The sequence below is a fragment of the Cydia pomonella genome, chromosome 9, assembly GCF_033807575.1.
Source record: "Cydia pomonella isolate Wapato2018A chromosome 9, ilCydPomo1, whole genome shotgun sequence".
Classification (NCBI taxonomy): Eukaryota; Metazoa; Arthropoda; class Insecta; order Lepidoptera; family Tortricidae; genus Cydia; species Cydia pomonella.
The window spans coordinates 1,151,381-1,174,411 of NC_084711.1; the positions used below are offsets into that span (position 1 = coordinate 1,151,381).

A 23,031-nucleotide genomic window follows, 5' to 3' on the forward strand; every position below is an offset into this window, starting at 1 on the left:
CAATGATAAGTATAAATATTATAACGGATCACTCAAGTATTTTAATTTATTTTTTATATTATAACAGTAGAAATTAAATAAATAAATAAGTAAATATCTGGTGATAACAACTTAGTATTTCTCTCTTACAAAATTCCCGTTATGTGGATATTCTAGCTAACTGCGCGAAACCATGTGAAAATGCGCATGTTCGAACGCTCTGTTTATATATCTTGTAAGGATTGAGAAAATTTCAAACAAACTATTTCACCTCCGTTTTTACGTAAAGTCAAGCTTCTCAGAATGTTTTCAATAAAAATACTTCAAACAATTCAGTTTTTACAATCTCGAGTACAGAATACACACGTTAACCAGCGCGCTGCATGCGAGGCACGTAGCAGTCGCGATCGTAAATGTAATCCGATATGATCGCGGCTAATTGCTCGTGCCGATGCCGTCATGATAGTGCATGGAGCTGTGCTGAGTGTGCTACGGTACAACGGAGATAAACTTGTAGGTCTAGTAGGTAGGTACCGGCCCGATTTGAAGAATGATTAAGACACGTTTAAGATCTTGGATAACTAAACGACATGTCAAAATTGACGTTTATTTCGATTCCGCTGTGATCCCAATAAGATCTATCTACAATATTTCTAACGTCAAAGTGACATTGGTTGCCCGAATCGAGCTGCTTCTGTCAATTATACGACATACAAACGATATCTAAATGAGAACTTATCTAAACCAGTAGGGCTAAGATGGTCGGCTCTTTCTTATTCATCTCCATGCCTGTCTCATTTCTAACAAGTTTGTAAGCGTGAAAGTGACGGACATAGTGACAAGTGGTGAAAATGGAACCATGATGTCACCGCTGAACTTATCGTTATCGTATCTCATTCTTCGAATCAGGCCGTAAGTATGATAAGGCTTCACTATTGAGTCCGCGGTGTTTAACATGAATAGTAGGAAGAAAATAGTTGCTTGATAATAAATAATTTAGTATGGGTTAGCATATGGTGAATTCTTGATATGACTTGAGACTCCGGTGCCGTTAAAATATAATATTTTTACGGCAAATGTTGCTATGTTGCTATGAGGCATGAAAATGAAAGGAATGGAAAAAATCGCACGCTTCTGGTAAGCTTCGGTAGCTCAGTTGGTCAAGATCGATTGGACCAGTGTTTCAAAAGTTTGCAGGGTCAAGTCTTGCCCAAATCAGTGTATTTTTCCTTAAGTTAAAAATTTGTAGTATCGCTTGCGGATGTCTCCTTGATAAAAAAAATAGTTTTTCTACTCGTTGACTGTAATGGTTGAATTATTTTCGTATGCCAAACTATAATTGCGCACATTTCATGTATGGGCTCTCAACTCAACTAATATAAGATTCATTTCGATTCCCTGTAGAAAAAAACTATAGAAAAAAATTACCAATCACGTGCCGGCGCGCTCCCATAGAAACCACTAAAGGGGCCGGGGCGCGAGGCGCGGGGTCACGCGGAGTCGCGCGTTTATGTCTTCTGTACTACATTTTTGTCTACTGAGATACTTACCAATTTTCATTAATTATTTAGGTTTTATAGTACAAAAAAATATTATTTTAGATGTCTTTAACTTTGGCAACTCAGCAAGCTTCGTTGTCTAAATACGGTACTCGACTAAAAAACTTTCCATTATAATAACTCCACGACCGATTCGGCCACGGCGACTGCTATCAACTCCGTTGCTGTCTCTGGTGTGCTCGCAAGTGATTGATGTAGCCGATCTTGCGCGAACATTGCGGGCATATCACGATTGTATAGAACACTATTATGAATAGTAAGTACTGTTTACTTTTGTAAAGCTCGTGGCCTTTGATGACGGTATTCTATCAAGTTGGATTCATTTGATATAAAACGATATTCAGGTACTAGTAGGGACTCACCAGAGAAGCGGAGCGCTGCTGCTGGGTGAGGTCGTGGTCGCGGCGGCGCCGGTCCTCGCCCGCGTCCGACAGCTGGCCCGACTTGCGCCCGCTGCGTGACAAAACAGAAACAGAAAATAGTTAATTGTTTTACACGGAGCAAAGTTGTTGTTTAACTCCTTTAGGCGGGCCAGGGCAGATTCGTATTGAGACAGTTTCGTTTTTGGGCCCGAATCTGAGTAAGCCCGACTCTGTAGAGGCCAGATTCGCCATAGGTATCTTTCTGAACAAAACAATATCGACATACGACTTATGATATAGAAGTCACTTTCTTTTTAAAACAATTTCTGAGTAGGTCAGATTCGTATATGGTCCCGTGACATGACAGTAATACGTCTGATTGGTAATAAGTTGGGATCGGATTTATGCAGTTTCTTATCTCATCCGATTAGCAACGATTCGATTAAAATATAAAGCAGATTCTTTTAATGATGAATTCTGGAAATAACGCTGGAAAAATCTTATTAGGACAGATTTTATGTATATTTAATTTCGAAAAGGCCAGGTACAATCAGCAGATATCTGAGATACTGGCCACTTTAAGATTAAATATGATAAAGTAATTAATAGATAGTTCTTAATGACAATGTCACAATGGTTATGTGATTTTCTGACCTACTCAGAATCCGGCATTATGAGAATCTGAAGAGCTAGGAATTTGAGATCTTAATAACCTGACATCTTAGGAACTTGGATAACTAATAAAATGCTCTATACATTATCGAACTTACTCAGAATCAGAATTAAATAGAAACTGGCAACATTAGAGTCATACTTACTCAGATTTTGGCCTAAAACTCAACTGGTTTAATACGAACCCGTCTTGCCCCGCCTAAAGGGTTTCAAGAACCGGGGGTTAAACAAAGTACAAAATGTTTTACCACACCAACTAGAGGAAATTACTAAATGTAAAACATTACAAATCCAATACAAATGAACGATATTAAATATTTATTATTCAACTTCATCACCTTAAACCAAATTCTACCGGCGATGAGGATACAAATCAAAAATTGCATTAGATTACTTTGCTACTTCTGTGGCTAAAATTTTTCATTCGTTTTTGGCGAGTAAAGAGAGTCTTTACAAGTTGATGTGGTAAATTACTTTTCATTTAAAATTTGTACCCTCTAACTTAGGTAATCTAATCTCTATTTAAACATACTTAATAATATACCTATACAAGTCGACCATAACATTAATTTCAAGTATATTCGCAATAAGAACGGGCTATTTCGTAAAACCTGCTCTAATAGTAAGTTAAGGAGATACTATCTTATATTAATGGAAACTAAAGAATACAACGTTAGCCTTGAGAGGTTACTCGAGTTTCGGCTACAATCCGGGTTTTACGTTACATTAACTTTCGATCTCTGAGAGATAATATTATTACATCACAATGTGTATTTTAGTTTAAACTAGCCTAAATAATTCACTTAAAAAAAGATAATAAAATTCAATATTTCTCGTTTACTTATATTATACAGATGGGCCAAAATAGCGACCGAATGGGCACCACAGATCACCCCAGGCAGAGGAAGGCCAAAAACGAGATGGCGAGACGACCTGGACTCATTTCGTGGCGACTGGCGGGAGCATGCACAAAGCCGTGACGAGTGGCGGAAAACAGGGGAGGCCTTTGCCCAGCAGTGGGACACAATGTAGGCTATTTAAAAAAAAACTTATATTATAATTGGTAAGGCTCACTTGTTATTTTCTTGATGTTGTTTAGTTAAATGAACCTATTGGTGCGGCATCTTTAGTACTTGTAAGTCTATAGTAATGGTACATATGGTTTACTGGTGTAGTACACTTATAGCATTTTAGGGATAAATAAGTCAGGAAGCCTTGATTTTCGTCACAAATTAAAACTTTTGAACCAAATCGGCTAATAGAAACATTTCACTCTTTTTTAGAATATTCGTCTTTTAGTTTTGTTTCCTATTTTTCTACACAAAGGAATTTTTTTTAAGTAAATAATTATTATAAAATGTATAATTCGCGGATGATGTTACGATGCGTGTTTTAGCAACGGTCTTAGATCTTATAACATTTTTGTTGGAGAAGTTTTTTTATGTTAAATGCACCGCAGACCACCTAACCTAAACTAACTAATTAAGAGCTTTTCATAAGACAGGAGCCCAACAAATATACAATCTCATTGACATCACCATCTAACAATTTACGATACCTTGATACCATCGACATTGAGTATCATAATAACAACGAACCTCGGATAGTTTACCCAGATACCACAATCTGATACGATGGGAACATGTTAACAGATATATCGATAGCATTCTCTTGAACTAAGGAACAATACTGCAATAAAATATTTACACTTTTCGGATTGTATCTTTGGCCGGCCAAGTGGGAACACGGTGCTCGTAAAAAAATAGCAGATAGTTTTATTTTAATATTTTTTAAAATAATCTATAATCATGGTATAAAAATGCTAGACAATCTTGACATACATTATGGACATTATGGTAGTTTTATAAACATAAATTAACTTCTTTTAAAACGACCACGAAATCTGATATCATATATACCGCTGCCATTGACATTTTTTTCAAGAAAACAAAGCACGTTCAATTTTAATTCCGTTGGTATAAATTCAATTATAAGCGTTGTCCAAGCCCACCGGTGCGCAAGAGTACACTGTTAATCCTATAACTTTATCATATCACCGAGGACCAGTATACACTGATCTTTCATTAGACGTATAGTTATGTATTAATTAGATTTATAGATTCGTTGATAATGAGACTCGTGAAAGCCCAGAAAGACAAATCGATCTATGTACACACACACTTGCATATACTTGGCTAATGAGATAACTGCCATGTGGGATGTTGATCGACGATCACTGTCCCGATAGTCGTTTCAGTGAATGGTCTAGCGAAACGTCTCTACCAACACCTAGAGAAACTCTAAACTCGAGGTTTGTTTTTTTGCATCTTTTGTATAGTTTTTGTATGCATCCCTTTGGCCTTTGTATTTTACTATTATTTTAATTTATAAATGACCTAACTTAAGATGAAAAATAAATACTTAAAAATGTCACACGAAAAACGTAAATCAAAATAACCAGATCTTTTCATAAGGTCGAAGTTATACTGGGTACTGGGCAGCCTTTTACAATCACTGAGAATCACAGCATTACTCATTAGCTAGCTCTTCCTAGTCTTCACTATCATAATGTCCTAAAGAACTTACTATGTTCAGCGATCATACGACTATTTGATTTAGTAGGGCTATACTTATCTTAGAGCACGCCGGGCTCAAAAACCGTAATTGAGCTGGGTTTAGTAGACTTATGCCGCTTTAGATTCCGGTGTATTGGTCTGGAAGACGCGATACAATTATTGGCAGTTATTAGAATTAGAATTTTTGCAATCATGCATCATACTCTTGAGTATCTGATTTACATATTGTATCATCGAGTAACTTTATTGATTATCGTGGATTTAACTCTATTATTGTTTGGCTGAATTGTAATTTCATTTACGTGTGCACTATTCTATTGTTATATCTAAGTAATTTTGTTTCAAATTTTCGAATCATGTTGACATTGTAACTACTTGCAAGAAATAAAAGGATTTTTTATTTTTGTTTGAACTTGTTGAAAATAAGTAAAATAACTCTGACAAATCCGAGATTTTGTCGTGTGTGTTTAAATTCGATGAGGTCCAATACTCGTAGTTTGAATAGGCCTAAGGGTTAACACTAGAATTGTAGGTACTTAGATTTTATATCTGGAGTTTTACTACTAAAACACTGATTAATACTGCCAATACTAATTACTGGCTAATAATAATTTGACTGTGTGCATCAGCTTCGAACATTACTCCCACGAGTTCTATGCTAATTCTCGTAATTCCGCCTAACAGAACAGCAATGCTGCTCTTCCACATATAGCTGCTTTTTTATTTTATTTTATATTAACCAACTTACATTGACAGTTAAACCACGCATGCATGGGTTACAATCATAATTGAAACTAATTGTAAGCTTCGCGGTTAGAGTGGGACAAACCCCGGCTCGTGAGTGAGCTGAACCAATGAGGGTTTCGGAACTTATGCACATCATTTAATTTAATATTTACCAGTCGCTTTCCGCTGAAGGAAAACATCGTGAAGAAACCCGACTAATCCCAATAAGGCCTAGTTTCCCCTCTGGGTTGAAAGGTCAGATCGCAGTCGCTTTCGTAAAAACTGGTGCCTACGCTAATTTTCGGGATTAGTTGCGAAGCAGATCCCAGGCTCTCATGAGCTGTGGTAATAAGCCTAGACAAACGCTAGACAGAAGGAGACTAAGCTTATCACAAAATTTAATTAAAATTAACAGTTGTGAGCGTAGATATTGACTCTGCTACCTAGAGTCAATATCTACGCTCACAACTGTTAATTTTACTGGGCTCCTGTGCGTAGAAATTTCGGTTCTGTCTATGAGAATATGTCAAAACTGGGATTATGTAAAATAATGTTATTAATATGACTAACTGGAACGTACAGAGAGTATTAAGTACTACTAATTAGTTAGGATAAGTTTATCCTTTAAACAAGTTAGCTCCATGAAACACAATTAGTGGGTGGTGAACAGGATAGTATGATGGTAAGTAGTCCTTGTATTACGTAGCATTAGTGTGCGAAGCGAAGAAGGTAAACTTTGGAAAGCTAAATGAAGGCAGGAACAAATAAATAAAGGAATGAATCAAGGATAAGTCCGTTTTACGTATTTCCGTGATTTTACCAAAAATATTTATAATTATACTTTTTTGTGGTCATATATTCTTGTTGTTAACTTTGTTTCGCATGGTGCCGTAGGTGCTTGGCATGGTGCCGTAGATGCTTGGCATGGTGCCGTAGATGCTTGGCATGGTGCCGTAGATGCTTGGCATGGTGCCGTAGGCAGCATTTCCTTGCAACATCGCAAGACTAATCTTGGAGTGAGGAAGCTGCCAGCTATGCGGTCACCGGCGACCTCTGTAATCCTTTTCGATAATTCCTTAAACAGGTTAAGGGCGCCACCCCCGGACCTCACGGACCAAGGGTCTCGACGCTAAATGGTACGAAATTGTATTTTGTATTTTTGTCTCTTGTTATTTGTTTGTGTCACAAAGCAAGTTGTGGTTGAATAAAGATTTTATCTATCTATTCAGCGCCGAGACCCCCATATTTAATGTTTTTATTTTTCGGCCACCCTTGCTGCCGCGCCAGCCTTAGTAGAACTGCCATCGAGATGAGACGGGGCTAGGGTGTCTACACAGGTTTTCCACGGAATTAGTATCATTCCGTCCGGTCTCTTACCATCGTCTCTTATCATGCCGGGGGGCTCAAGTAGATCTGGCACGTTGACGCTGGCAAGAGACTGGAGGAGAATATCGTTGAGCGCGACGTGTCTAGAGAGGAAATTATACTAGATTTCATTTTTTATCGATCGTATTTAGGAAACCTGTGCAAGATTGAATCAGAAGGCCTACCGCGAAAAATGAAAATCGAAACTTCATTATCTGCGTCTCTACCGCTCTTGCATATTCGAGCGATAGAGAGGCGAATAACTGAATTTCGTGTTATAGAGAATTATTAGAATGGATCAAACCCACGGGAGATACCGTATTTCTTAATTAACTTGTTTTTTTATTTAAATGATAAACATAATTTTCAAATTAGCTTGGTGATTTTACGATGATTTCGAAACACCATAGTCGTTATGTTAGATGATTAACACAGCGGGATAGCTAGTGAATAAAGAACACAATATACTCGAATTTCGTTGATTTTTAGAGCTCCGTACAAAACTTTGTTGACGGAGCTCTTATGGGATCACTTGGGTCTTTTTAGGGTTCCGTAGCCAAATGGCAAAAAACGGAACCCTTATAGATTCGTCATGTCCGTCTGTCTGTCCTATTATGTCACAGCCACTTTTTTTAATTGATGACAGAGTCTAATGTTCTAATTTAATTGATATACGAGTACGATATAGTAAATGACTACAAACTATTATTAGCCTCTTTTAACCTTTTCTCATGGGCATGTATTGTTTTCACTACAATGTTTGTATATATTTCCATTTACCTACTTCCCACGTAAAAGAATTGGCATATTATGAATAATATGTGCAAATCATAGGGTAATAAATAATATCTGTTATAGCATTTTACAGTTTTTCACACCGAGTACTTTATTACTTACTTACTTACTTACTTACTCCGTTGGCTCAGCGACCCAAAATGAGACTTGGCCTCCGACACAAGACAGCGCCACTTTTCTCGGTCCTGTGCGACCTCTCGCCAATTGTCGACTCGAAGCTCGCGCAGATCCGCCTCCACCATGTCGCTCCAGCGATACCTAGGGCGTCCGATAGGACGTCTTCCTGCTAGGCGACCCAGGTACGCTCTTTTCACGTTCCGATCTTCGTCCATTCTCTCAAGGTGGCCTAACCAACGGAGTCTGTGGGCTTTACTTTCTCCTATGATGTTAGGTTCAGCCACTAGGTCTTCAATCTCACGGTTCTTAAGGACTGTCCAACTTCCATCCGGTCTTTGTTTGGGGCCCAATATTTTACGGAGGATTTTCCTCTCGGCATTACTGGTTATTACTGGTTAGAATTATTTTGTTGTAGGTACAATGTCAAAAATATGTTTACATTTTTTCGCCAAGGGAGTAAGGTACAAAAGTGTAAAAATAATCTTTGACGTCAATTGTACATAGAACATTGTTTCCCGTGCGGCTACTTGTACTTCTGTGAATATAACGGGCATTAATAAGTTTCCGTCCTTTAAGTCCTTCGACTGATGATGCAGTACTCTAGACTGGCATATAATGGCGTCCAAGCTCTGAACAAGCTTGGAAGGCAAAACAAAGTGAAACTAGTATGGAGCCCAGGGCACGAGGGATTCACAGGCAATGAAAATGCAGATGAACTTGCTAGAGCCGGATCTGGAAGTAACCTTATAGGTCCGGAAACATTCGTGGGGCTCTCACAGGTTACCATTATTATGGCTATCAAAGACCATACTAAGACCAAAAAAAAAGAATGGGACAGTCTGACGGGTCTAAAGTATTCAAAGCTCTTTATGCAAGGAGTCGATTCCGGTTGGAATAAAAATATATGGAAACTTAGCAAAAGACAACTCCAAATTATAATGTAAATAATAAATAAAAATAAAAATGTTATTTATTCAGGTATCAACCCATTAAGTTACAATAATACAGGGTCAAAGGAGTTTTAGACAAGACACTTGTCGATTGTGTGGCGAAGAGGAAGAGACAGTAATACACTTAATGTGTGAATGTCACGCCATCGCCAGACAAAGGATGGAGGACTTTGGAGCAGCCTATCTGGAACCAAAGGAATTAAAAATGCTACCCATGAGCTCCATCATCCGACACATGCAGATGGTCGAAAAAGCTCTGGAGTAGTTGACAGATCTTTCCTAACTGCACAAAATAACTTATGGGTCGAAGTGGATACACTTTTTGTTTTTGCTGACTTGCCTTATTGAACATTCAGGGAAATGGACAAAGTAGAATTTTCATTAGCAGTCATTTGAGAAATGGACGGACAAGGAAGTCAATGAACTAGGAAATTAACGAGCAATGAATTTGGGCGGTGGTCATTTGGGGAAATGGCCGTAGGTGACCTGATGCCCCTAGTGGTAAGTAAGACATCCCAGAGGTTCTATATGAATACTTTACCTTGAGCTGGCCAGCTTGCGGTGCGCGCGGCGGCCGCCGCTGATCATGGACAGGGTGGACATCACCGCCGACATGGTGCCGTCTCATGCGACCTGTAACAAAAGATTTCACATTATTACAAGCTTTGTACTATGCCGCCACTGGCAGTGAGGAAGTAATGTTTATGCCTTCTTTTTCAATGCTTCTGACACTGCCAGAGGTGTTCACTGGCGGTTTTTTACACAAAACCGCTGAGAGCACCAGTTGAGATGGAGAGTAGTGGTTGAGGTGGATATCAACAATACATAAGCCACGTCTCTCAGAGTGTATCTGTCTGTGAGTCGAGAAAAGTCAGGCCCTATAACAGCAATGTACTTCAGACGTCAAGTTAAATACGACCAAGAGGAGGACAACAGCTGAATTAAAAGAAGTGACCAAAATCGTTGAGACAGCATTTCTTGTCTGGTTTGATATCAGATAGCATTTTACTTCTACAGCCAAATAGTGATTCACAGCAACTTGTTATGAAATAATGCGACTAGGTACCGTCGGTGTGCAACAGGTCCATAGAATAATACATTATGAAAATAGAGACGCTCCCTGGAGGATTCAAATCAGCTACCTACGCAATCCATTATGATAAAACGTGTGCCCGACTTAGCTTTATTGAGTAATACCCACTGGAGGCCACACGACACGTAGACTACATCCCCATAATTTTGCAGAACGAAAATATACGTTGGAATAACCCGATCAACTTTTATCAGTCCGTTGGTGTAAAAATATATTAGGTACACTACAGCGCAAATTAAGTAAGACTCCGTTCGCAAAAAGAGTTTGAATGTAATGAAAGATAATAATTATATTAAATTATATGTTGAAGTACCATTATTTAAATCCACCGTCCATCGTCAATAATACATAGATCATTTCTAAAAACATTTTTTTTTCTTTACCTAGTTGTTTTGCACTTGAGTTTTAGCACAGCTCGCCAACCCTTGGTAAAAAAGTTGTTAATATAAAATACTCTCTCTTAATATTAAAACTACTACGATTGTTTAATGTAATTACCTAATTGAATTAAAAGAACCTAGAACAATAAATAGGTATTTCTAAGAAAATAAAAGCATTTCACAAGAATTTGTTCGATTGGCTTTGTTAAAGTTTTCTCTCGCCGTTCACACGAATAGATAATAAGTATATGCTGCAACGAAATTATTATGTCAGTTCATTAATGTATGCAATTTTTTGCAATTAAAGAATCGTCTGAATACATAATTTACTGCTAAGCTCATAATCATTGATTATTAGTTTTAAAATTACAGTTTTATGGTTTCATCAGTTTGCTTTTTTTCAACTTTCTCTTTCCTCAAAATAGAGAATCGTAAATTATCTTAATAGTAGATGTAGATGATTATTTGTTTAATTAATACATTCAGAGAAAGTTTCATTCCTTAATTATACCTCAATTTTGTGAACACTGTAGATTTTGTGACCAAATTGAAATAAAAATTTAAGAATAAATTAGAAACATAGTATTTATTTATTTTTAACGAGCGACTTCGACTTAGGCCAAATTTTTTATTTATAAGTTTTTAATCTACGTATTTTTATTATGTTTTACTTGTTTTTGGTTGCGCCAATAAAAATAAATCGTATTTATTTTGTCTACCTTAATTAACCGAATAGCATAATTATCCTAAAACGTAAACAGATTGTCTTTATTTTAGTCAAATTGCTATATTCTAATGACGGCCAAAAGTTCAATGGTATTTTTTGTATTCACACAAGCTACAACTGATTAAAATTTACTAACAATAGATTGCCATTGAAAATAATCGGCTTCACTAGTAATTATGTAAGTTACTGTGTCCTTCTCCTTGGCTCACCACAAAGGTTGTTTGTGGCCAGCCGAAGGGCGTTGCGAGCTCGCCTGGTGGTCTTTATCACCGATATATTGTAACAAAACAATAACGCTAGGTTTACACGAGCTGGGCATTTGTCATTAGTCCCATTGTTAACTGACCATATTGCAACGGGATAGTATATGGCTTGCCATGGCAACAACTAATTTCGCAACAAATTAGATTAAGATTAGTTTTATTTATTTTTGATTTAGATTTTAAGTTTTATATGTATTATGTTGTTGTGTTTGTACCGAATAAGTTGTTTCCCTGATTATTAATAATTTGTATTGTAAATTAATTTGTTTTCCTTACAGAATGTGACATTTAATAAATGTGTTTTTTAGATAAGCTTTCCTAATAGTATCTACTGCCTAGTGTAATTATCGGTTAAGATTGGTACTTATGGTGACACGTATGGTATGTTACGACGCGATGCAAAACTTTCTTTAAGGGAGAAATAGCATGATTGTCAACAGTCAAACATCGGATTTATTAGATAATTCGACTTCTGGTCTTCTGTACTAAACATAAAGCCACTAAGTTCATGTAAACCGCGCATGGGTATTGTTTATCATATAATATTATTGTGCGGTCGATGGCGGTCATTACGGAGGCATGTCGAGCATGTTTGTTAACGAGTTGTTTATGAGGAATTTATCTCAAAATCCTACTAATGTAACATTACGTAACGTTAATTAGTGTAACAGTTATTTTTAAATAGTTCAATGAACCTAAAAGATTCATTACAGTCACATTGGTCGCCCTGAACCATTCATCAAAGTTCATCAATGGCTTGTGAAATGTCTTAATGGTCGCGTCTTTAATTTTTATAGCTATGGATCAGACACATTGGTTATTATATCCACAGCGAAAATAAGAAAAAATTGCGAATAGTGGTGGCAGCATTTTTCCATTTTTATCACTTGTCACTATGCCCGTCACTTTCGCGCTTATGTAACGATTACGATACGATTGTTAGAACGCGACAGGCATGATGACATATGATAAACAGCCGATCATCTTAGCCTTACAGCAATCAAAATATAATTATATTATATCTGTATCGTTTTAGCCACACCTAATACCTATCCATAGTCAAAGCATCTTATGAGATCGTTTGTCATGTTATTGTGTAGAATGTGTCGTCAGTTTTGCTACTCATTCGTTTTAATATATTTAAAATGTGTTTCACTAAGAGAAATATTTAAATGCGATAGCAATCTACACGCTAAAACAAGTCGTTAATCGCAGATGTCATACGTAAGTGTTGGGGTGATATTTCACGAGTAACCTGTTCACTATTCATGTCTTAAGGAGTTAAGCATCTAGCTTCGCTCGACGCCATGTTTTACATAATACTTACATTTTTTTTTCGATATACATCTTATATTTATGCGAAAGAAACTCTTGGTAGAGGAGGCAAACGAGCAGACGGATCACCTGATGGTAAGCGATTACCGCCGCCCATGGACACCTGCAACACCAGAGGGGTTGTAAGTGCGTTGCCGGCCTTTAAGATGGGAGTACGCTTTTTTCTTGAAGGTTTGAAGGTCGTGTCGGTCCGGAAATACCGCAGGCGACAGTTCATTCCACAGTTTAGCAGTGCGAGTCAGAAAGTTCCTGGAAAAACGCACAGTTGAGGACTGCCAACCATCTAAGTGGTGAGGATGGAAATGTTGTCGCGTAGGGCGATGGCGAAAAGAAGCGGCAGGGATTAATCCGAACAATTCCTCGGAGCACTCCCCGTTGTACAAACTCTGTCTGTCTGTCTATCTGTTACCTTTCACGCTGAACCAATTTAGATCAAATTTAGTAGTCAGATAGTTTGAGGCTCAAGGAAGGACATAGCATAGATTTTGTTGTCATCATCATGCCACGCAGACGAAGCCACGGAAAAATTACAATACTCCTTTATTATCTCTCTACTCGGAAATCCAACTAATACTTAAGCAGTTAAAAATTAACTAATTGTTTTAGTAAAAAAAAATGCTAATATTATATTTCAAAGACCGTGGCCGTACTCGATAATGATTGAACGACATCGGTTCGATAGAAAATAATTGCAAAGATTCGTCTTAAAATCACCATTAAACGGTTCTGTCTTAATTATTTTGACTTATGGGTCTGTAATTAAAATCACAACATTTATTCCTAAATCACTAACGTGTACCTAATACACAAATAATCCACATACATTTTTTTATTTCAGTAGTTTTCTTATTATTCCTTTGCTCAGTACAGTAATAGGGATATTGATATCTCATTTACTCCGATATAAATAGACAGTGCGTGCGCTTTATGTATTGACAGCCTCTTCACTCTGAAATATTGTATTTCTTCATTGTCCAATCTAGCAATTTTCGAGAATGCAAATACCTATCTAGAAATAAGCAAACCAATATTTCTCAGTTTATAATTTAAAACATCTTTATTTACGAAGCCTCGTGTGAAATGCGTGACGCAATCAACCAGAATTCTGATTGACTAAACCAATTACTATTTTACAACCTTTTCCGAGTTTCGAACTGTTCATTTCACTTTCGCGCTCCCACGGGCTTTTTCGATTTGAATTGAATTAGTCTTTTAATTTTAATTTAGAACTCTTACTTTATAACCGCGAAATAATTAACAAGTCATTTTTGGGCAGGTGAACAATGAGCAATTTTTCTACAGTTAAATTAAAGTTGTAAATTATTTGCTAACGAAGCCAAGCACTGTGGGTTGAAATGAAACGCGTGGGCGAGTGCTAGAACAGAGAATATTCATGTTAATTAACGAATTAACCAATGGACTTTTACATTTGCATTTCATCTGCATGCGTGGGAATCGAAGAGTAAAGGATTGACCACACCAGAAAGGGGCCTCCGTTAATTATGTGAGGGGTTTCTGAGGTTTTTTGACGATTTGAAATCGTTTACATATTTTACTCTAGAAACATGTTTTACTTTAAATTAATCTGATTCACTCAAATATTTAAAAAAAAATGCCCGAAAGAACCCCGTCCTCCCATAGCCCACACGTAATACCGGACGCTTCCAAATCGAAGCGCATCGACATACACGTTGATGAATCAACGTTGCGTATTAAATCATATCAGTCAAAAATGTATATTGCTGTACAAAGGCATCGACTGGTCAATGTGGTGATCCCTTGTCATCACATTGACCAGTCGATGCCTTTAACCAACGGCGCTCTCTCTACACTACCTTGATCATTGTACTAAGACACGTCATCAGTCTTACGCTACGTCTTTCATCTTATATTATACTTCGTATCCAAATCCAAGACAACAAATATAATTTACTAGCAGCAGTACACGTTATCGTGCAGTCCAAGTCACACATTTTAGAGATTATAGTATTTAAAAAACAAGTTCGCGCTGTCCCTCTCACTCGCTACGCTGCGTTCCTGCTTCGACATAGCTCCTCCAGTACTCATTACATGTTTTTGTGTTAGTCCGAGTCACACGTATTTTCGCCAAAATAGTGTTCCTCTAAATATGTGTGTACCTAATTGTGTTTCGATTAATGTTTATTGTGCGCTGAATAAGAAGTATAGAATCAAAACATTATTTGAACTGCCGACCGCCGTACCCTCGAACGAAAAATTGATGTTTATTCAGCTCGGCAAGTCTAGTCTCGTTTGCCATACTTACATGGCAGTTAAACTTTCAATTTGAAATTGTAGGTATATTCGTTTAGCGTAATAAACTTATTACCTAAGAAATCAAGTAAGTAATTTTTACGTTCATACGAAATCACTTACTACAACTACCTTCTTTTTTGAATAAATAAATTACGGAAAAAATAAGTATGGGGCTACAAATAGATTACAATTTGAACTTTAAATAATTGTAATACGTACTATTATAGTATTATTTACTAATATAATATTATTTAGATTTCATTTTATGATTGCATAAAATGCAATGTTCACTCACAATTTTTTTTACGAGATGCTTTCGCGTACAGATTTAAATATACAAACCATATCTGAATAAAGTTAATATATACTAGGTAATCGTTTCACGAAAGCGGCTTTTACCCTGTCCGATCTACCCTACCATACAATAAAACAGATAACAATGGTAATCCTTGCCGATTGGTAATAAGTGCCTATGAATGATAACAAAACGTCTCTATGCAAATGTATATACACAGTACCAACAAGTTTAATGAGCGTCTTATGAGGATACCTATAGGTATAAATATACAGGAGTAATGTCAATCAATACACAATCTATAAGACATTGGAAGACTATTTAGTCTGACAGTTTAAAGTGTTTAATGCCATTAATCGACGTATACAAACGGGACGTGCTATGCGTGCTCCGATACCGTGCGCCCCATGCCCCATATGAGGGCCATAGTGAATCTATCGTATGGATCATGACGGATTAGGTAGTAGGCTTTAATCGGACATCGCGGTATCGTCGAGTCTTGGGTCCAATCGATGTGGTCGCCTCCTAAATTTGATCATCAGTTAGTTACCCGCATTGTTATTATTAGACAGCTTTGATTAACATAATATAATATAATTTTAAAATGAAATATATTATGGAAAGATATACTTGATTTGTGTAATATTGTGGACTCCGTCTAATAATAATTCTCCTTTCCGTGAGTACTTAGAAGCTTAGGTTTACTGTGCAACAAGATATTCATCAAACAGAAAATCGGTATTAACTGTGTTGATTCAAGTTTTAATGTAATTTTATAATGCACATTAATTAATAGTTCAAAATGAAAACACATATTAAATAAATATTTTCTTATAAATGAGATGTCGACATGGTACTATATTTTACTCCACAACCATTGTGTCGAGGGCTCCGCTTTAACAGCGTCGAAGCTATATTTGCCCCACTTTAATAGTGAAGAGGCTATCATTTCTCCACAATCATTGTGTCGAGGGCTCCGCTTTAACAGCGTTGAAGCTATATTTGCCCCACTTTAATAGTGATGAGGCTATCATTACTCCACAACCATTGTGTCGAGGGCTCCGCTTTAACAGCGTCGAAGCTATATTTGCCCCACTTTAATAGTGATGAGGCTATCATTACTCCACAATCATTGTGTCGAGGGCTCCGCTTTAACAGCGTTGAAGCTATATTTGCCCCACTTTAATAGTGATGAGGCTATCATTACTCCACAATCATTGTGTCGAGGGCTCCGCTTTAACAGCGTCGAAGCTATATTTGCCCCACTTTAATAGTGATGAGGCTATCATTACTCCACAACCATTGTGTCGAGGGCTCCGCTTTAACAGCGTCGAAGCTATATTTGCCCCACTTTAATAGTGAAGAGGCTATCATTTCTCCACAATCATTGTGTCGAGGGCTCCGCTTTAACAGCGTTGAAGCTATATTTGCCCCACTTTAATAGTGATGAGGCTATCATTACTCCACAACCATTGTGTCGAGGGCTCCGCTTTAACAGCGTCGAAGCTATATTTGCCCCACTTTAATAGTGATGAGGCTATCATTACTCCACAATCACTGTGTCGAGGGCTCCGCTTTAACAGCGTTGAAGCTATATTTGCCCCACTTTAATAGTGATGAGGCTATCATTACTCCACAACCATTGTGTCGAGTGCTCCGCTTTCACAGCGTCGAAGCTATATTTGCCCCACTTTAATAGTGAAGAGGCTATCATTACTCCACAGTCATTGTGTCGAGGGCTCCGCTTTCACAGCGTTGAAGCCATATTTGCCCCACTTTAATAGTGAAGAGGCTATCATTACTCCACAATATTGTGTCGAGGGCTCCGCTTTCACAGCGTCGAGGCTATATGTACCCCACTTTAATAGTGAGGAGGCTATCATTACTCCACAATCATTGTGTCGAGGGCTCTGCTGTCGTAGTGTTGAGGCTAAGTTTGCCCCACGTCATAGTGAGGATGCTATCATTACTCCACAATAATTGTGTCAAGGGGTCCGCTGTCGCAGCTGTCGCAGTGACGAAGATATATGCCGCACTTTAAGTTATATGTACTATACAATTCCACAATAATCGTATCGAGGCCTCCATTTCCGCAGCGTCGAGGCTATATGTGCTTCATTTTAAGTGTCGAGGTTATAATGCTTCGGTCATTTGGTTCTTCGGTTGCTTTGCTCTTTTTGGTCGCTTCGCTCTTCGGTCGCTTCGCACTTCGGTCGCTACGCTCTTCGGTCACTTCGCTCTTCAGTCTACAGTCAGTCATTATACATATCTCAAAATGATATCGTCAAAGATATATAACGTTGCTCTACTATAACAGTGTTGATGCCAATGTAATGATTGAAGACTTTAATAGTATTGGAAGTAGCTTTACGCATGTAAATATAAGGGACTAAAGAGCAAAAATATTTAAGGTTGAGCTAAAGTTTACAGGACTTGTAAAAATAATGAAATATAAAGGAGGTTCTTGTTACGCTGAGGTAATTTAATAGGTGTTAATGCGGCCTAAAATACCTTAAACAAAATGTACGCAATGTCATTGCCCTTACAGACAAAGAAATGCTGTATGTAAACAACATATAGGGAAAAATATATCTGTAAACCCTTTAACCCAAATTTATGATTCGTACTCATATCACGCTGTTATATACTCCTAATAACTTCAAACGTCAGCTTTGATATGCTGTCAAGAATATACCATACCAACGAGCCTAATGTAATAAATCCGGTACAATTTACTTACGGATTCTCAGCTCCAAACTTCAGGGGAACATCGCCGCATCAAACAAGAGGTGAACCGCCGTTGATGCACTATCCCGCGACACGAAATAAGTGCTGTAAATTGTGCAACCATGCAACTAGAGTTATGCTGCCACGTGTTGCAGTCGCTTGCGCTAAGTAGCTAGATTAATAATCGCAATAAAGGGTTGAAATCCTTTAACAATAACATTATTATTGTCTGAAATGTAAATGCTCGGGTTGTCATATTGTCTTGCTGTAAAAGAAAGCTTAAATAGTTTTCATTTTTCGTCGCAATGCACACTGTACAAGTGTACAGTTTTATTGTAGGTAACGTTAAAAAATGTTACTCCTTAAAATGAAGTACAAGTTACAAGTCATGCCAGATATTTTGTTCACAAATATATCATAACTCAACACATAATCTACCTAAGTTCCTTGCCACTTGTTAGCGTAGTAGCCATCATCGTTCAGATACGCATAAGCAGATAAGATTAGCTATTTAGTTATAAATAATATCATATTACTATTTCTTGATCTGTGGTAATAACTAAAATTAGTCCATCTATATTTTCAAAGTGATAAGTTTCAAATACTTAATACCTACAGGATACTCTACTAGTAATTGTCCAGACTTAGTTTTAAAGTACTTACATATAGCCTTGATATTTATGGTAGCTTTACAATGAAGAAAATTCTCCTTTATCTACCTCACTCAAAGGCTATTTACCGAGGAAAGTATTGATTGCTGTATTCAAAATTAACTTTAAAGTGTCGTAACATAAAATTAGATTATATTTTAGGGTCAGTAACGCGCATGTAATATACCTCTGCAGTAGCGGGCTTTCATAGGCTACGGTGATTGTTTACCATCAGGCAGGCCGTATGCTTGTTTGTCTCCGTTGTAATTACATCCAGAGAATGGTTGGTAAATTCTAAATTATACAAAATGGTTTGTTTATATGGTTACAGACAGAAAATGCCCATCTAAAACTTATTTAGAGCCAACTAAAGCTTGAAAACACATTTACACTTAATGGCGTCCTGGCTTGTAAATGACATAAAAATAGTTGTACCTTGTGAATATTAAGATATATACAACTTTATCAATATACTACAGTGAAATCAAAGAAAGTTTTATACTTTTTTAATATTAACGAAATGAAATACCAAGAGCAATTTCACTCCTTACTTTTATTATGCTATACATACATTTTACATTTATACTATGTGGATACATAAATAATTATTTAAATTGGATATAAATTAATAACTTCTAGGTGGTACGTTGTTCTCTTTAGTCAAAATCAATAATATCAGTATGTTCGTGACATACTGATTTGATATCGATATTTTATTTTATTTTCGCATTCAGGATTTGAATTTAAATACAAAGCTCTGAACATCTGCTAGTAAATTATATTTGTTGTCTTGGATTTGGATACGAAGTATAATTAATAATCAAACGAACTTACCTGTGAAGTTTGATTACAATTATGCGAGTATCCAAATCCAAGACAACAAAGACCCGCCCCCCATCCCCAAAAATGAAAATAAAATAGTCTCTGTTAATAACACAAAAATAACTCTGAAATAATGAGTACTGGAGGAGCTATGTCGAAGCAGGAACGCAGCGTAGCGAGTGAGAGGGACAGCGCGAACTTGTTTTTTAAATACTATAATCTCTAAAATGTGTGACTTGGACTGCACGATAACGTGTACTGCTGCTAGTAAATTATATTTGTTGTCTTGGATTTGGATACTCGCATAATTGTAATCAAACTTCACAGGTAAGTTCGTTTGATTATTAATTATCAGAATTTTTAACTACTCTTTTATTTCAGGCTCACGAAAGGCCCTAATTAAAAGGTAATTACCTAGTGCGTGATCGCTAGGAAAGGGAAATAAAATTCACTGGTTTAAATCAAATAAAACTTCATAATTAATCTAATTTCAGGATGTGAAAACTAGCATATAATTTAAATACACCCAACTTGTGACTGCATTCCTCGGCGCGTGCTACACTTGTCATTACATATCATTATGCTCATTACATTACCGTTACGGCCGATTACATGACCGTATATCACCGGTTAAACCATAGGTCAAGGCATCATTATGGAATGGAAACCGCAGATCTTTACGGTGAAGAGTACCATGTTAATCTTAATTAGGTAAGTAATGACGAAGCCTGTTTCGGATATCTTTATTGTTTGTGTGTAATGATGAAGTGTGTATTGCCGTTTTAGGGTTGTGCCCATGTGATGAAGCGTACGCTAGGGATTTGAACTTGTCAATTATGTATGTTGCTTACTTTTATTTATTAAACATAACAGATACATAAAAAATATGTAAGTAGATTTTTTTTATGTAAGTAACTATTTGAAATATTAAAGACAGTTAAGATTTTATGATTCGATGGCATAAAACTAAAAAAAAAGGTTTTTATGTTTTGACCATTTGTAGATAAAATCGCCAGAATTTAGAAGTAGTCTTACACAAGACATTAGTCTATATAAATATATAGATATTTGAAAACAAAAGTTATCACTTTTATAAGCAAATTCTTTTAAGTCCAAGAATGCAAAAAATACGCCAAAACGTTATGATAAGTAATAACGGCGCCGACTGTAATATGTAGTAGAGTACAATCAAAGTAAGCTTTAATTAGACTATAATTTTACGATATGGTTTCATCACTGAGTTTATTAAATAAGGTCTGCGTGAGGACATGTGTATAATGAATCTTGCTATGATAGTACTATTGTACTAGTACCAGCTTATTCGTAGTGTCTCAAATTGCTTTGGTATTGAAACATACGAACAAACATGAAACAAACCAGAGTGCAACTTGATCGTTCGAGATACATCGTATCGTGTTAATAACAATGCAGGTTTTTTTTTAATTTGGTGTAGGGTGAGCAAAGGCGTCATATGTCAAATAAGATACCTAAAAAATCATTTTGGCGACACAACAGTTTTTTGCTGCGTCACCAGAGGGCCTACCGCGAACCACGTTCGACGTGATACCTCTCTGTTGCACTCATAAATTTGTACGTAAGTGTGACAGGGAGGCAACACGTCGAACGTGGTTCGCGGTAGGCCCTCTGTTCTGGTGAAGGATTCGGTCGATTCCCACGGAACCGCCGAAATACCACACTCTTCGGTTAGAAGTCCGCGCTCGTGATGGCTTCCAGCAGCGGCCGCGGCACCCGCACCATGTACGAGCTGAAGCGCAAATAATGGTGCGATCGCAGCGGGCACACCCTCAGCTCGTAACGGGTTTTCTTGCGAACATATTCCACCACATCTTCTGCCGTGGTGCACATCCAGGCGCGATACGTAAAGCGCCTTATTCCGCATGGCAGCCCGCAGACCAGGGTGCGTAGCCAACATGGTTCGCGTTTACGCGCCGTAGCGAATGAAACGCAACTGCCACTGTCGCACTAATATGGAAAAGTGATAGAGAGATGACTACGCTAGAGCTAAGCACCTGAAGCAATATCTAGCTTCGCAGTGTTGTACTGACTTTTTCGAGGAGCATCGCGTGCCCTCCTCTCTGCGACGCCTGTGTGGTCATATCTCAGCCTTTTCTTTTTGTGAATCTTACGAAAATCTTAGAAAATTAACAGTACCTACCTATGTAAGATCATAAGTCATTATTATTAAATCGCCCTACAGATTTCATAAATATATCAAAAAATCAATATTAAAAATCAAAATAGTTTATTTGGTATCTAGTAGAATTTAAACAATATTGGTAATGGATACCTCCTGGTAAGTATAGCAATACTTGTGTTAGGAGGTACCGCTCCTTCCTGACGGAGTTTTTCGGGTTTATCTCAGTTGACTTATTATTTTATAAGGTACATTTTGCTAGTTTAACTATATCTAGCTAACTATATATAGCTTATTTATATAAATATATATGATTTGTAAAAAGCGATATACTGCCACTGATAAAATCAGCCACGGGAATTTTGACTGACTTTTGATATGACATTGACATGACATTCATAATAGGTCATTGTTACTCATAATGATGTACCATTGAAATGGCATAACATCTGCCAATCGGCCATGTAACAAGCTATCATTAGGGCGCCTCGAACAGAGCCTCAGTGCAGTGTGCAAGGCCTCAGGCTGTCACGCGACAGGCTTCACTCTATGTAATAAAGCTGCAAGGTCTGCCATTATCTACGCACTTAATTTATATTGTCTAGAGTTGTGTAGATGAAAAGGATAATAGCACACCGAAATGATCTTAATTGTCGCTTTTACTAGAGTTATATAGTTATTCTTTACGAGAAGGCAATTCTACATAGTTCATGAAAATACCTATGTGCGAGTTATTAAGGTTAATAAAATGTAATTTCAATCAAACATTTAATTTAGTTTTTATTTTTATGCCTACGATATTGAAGGTAAACAAGCATACGGCTCACTTTATAGCGAGTGGTTAGTGTCTTACGAAAGCTTGGAACATTAAAAATGTCACTTGCACATTGCTGAATCGAAACTAGAAACGTAGTTTTCCCTAAAAACACTTTTTCTTTCAGAGTTTTATCTTTAGTTATATAAAAAAGAACCTTGTGATTTGTATACTTTCCTTTCGATGATTCAACTCACTCATTGACAGTTTTTGCTTCAGTTTTTATTCTAACATTAAACCTACACTCATTTGCGTTTTTATTCTGACTCACTGACTTACAGGAAATGAACTGAATATAAAAAGCTTTAGGTATTCGGGTGCGATTCAAATAATTGTTCTATAAAAAATATCTAATCTTGTATCACATTTTGGAACTATCAACGAGGGTTTGATGT

The 23,031-nt window shown here is 37.0% G+C and overlaps 1 protein-coding gene across 1 annotated transcript in view; it reads right to left on the bottom strand.

The window, feature by feature from the left end:
• Positions 1-23,031, bottom strand: part of LOC133521057 (uncharacterized) — a 142,673-nt gene that overhangs the window by 66,368 nt on the left and 53,274 nt on the right. Inside the window, exons 2-3 of the mRNA XM_061855786.1 lie at positions 9,643-9,734; positions 1,901-1,991 (exon numbers count right to left, since the gene is read on the bottom strand). Of these exons, the coding sequence (XP_061711770.1) occupies positions 1,901-1,991; positions 9,643-9,716 (165 nt within the window). The 5' untranslated portion in view covers positions 9,717-9,734. The remainder of the gene's footprint in view (positions 1-1,900; positions 1,992-9,642; positions 9,735-23,031) is intronic.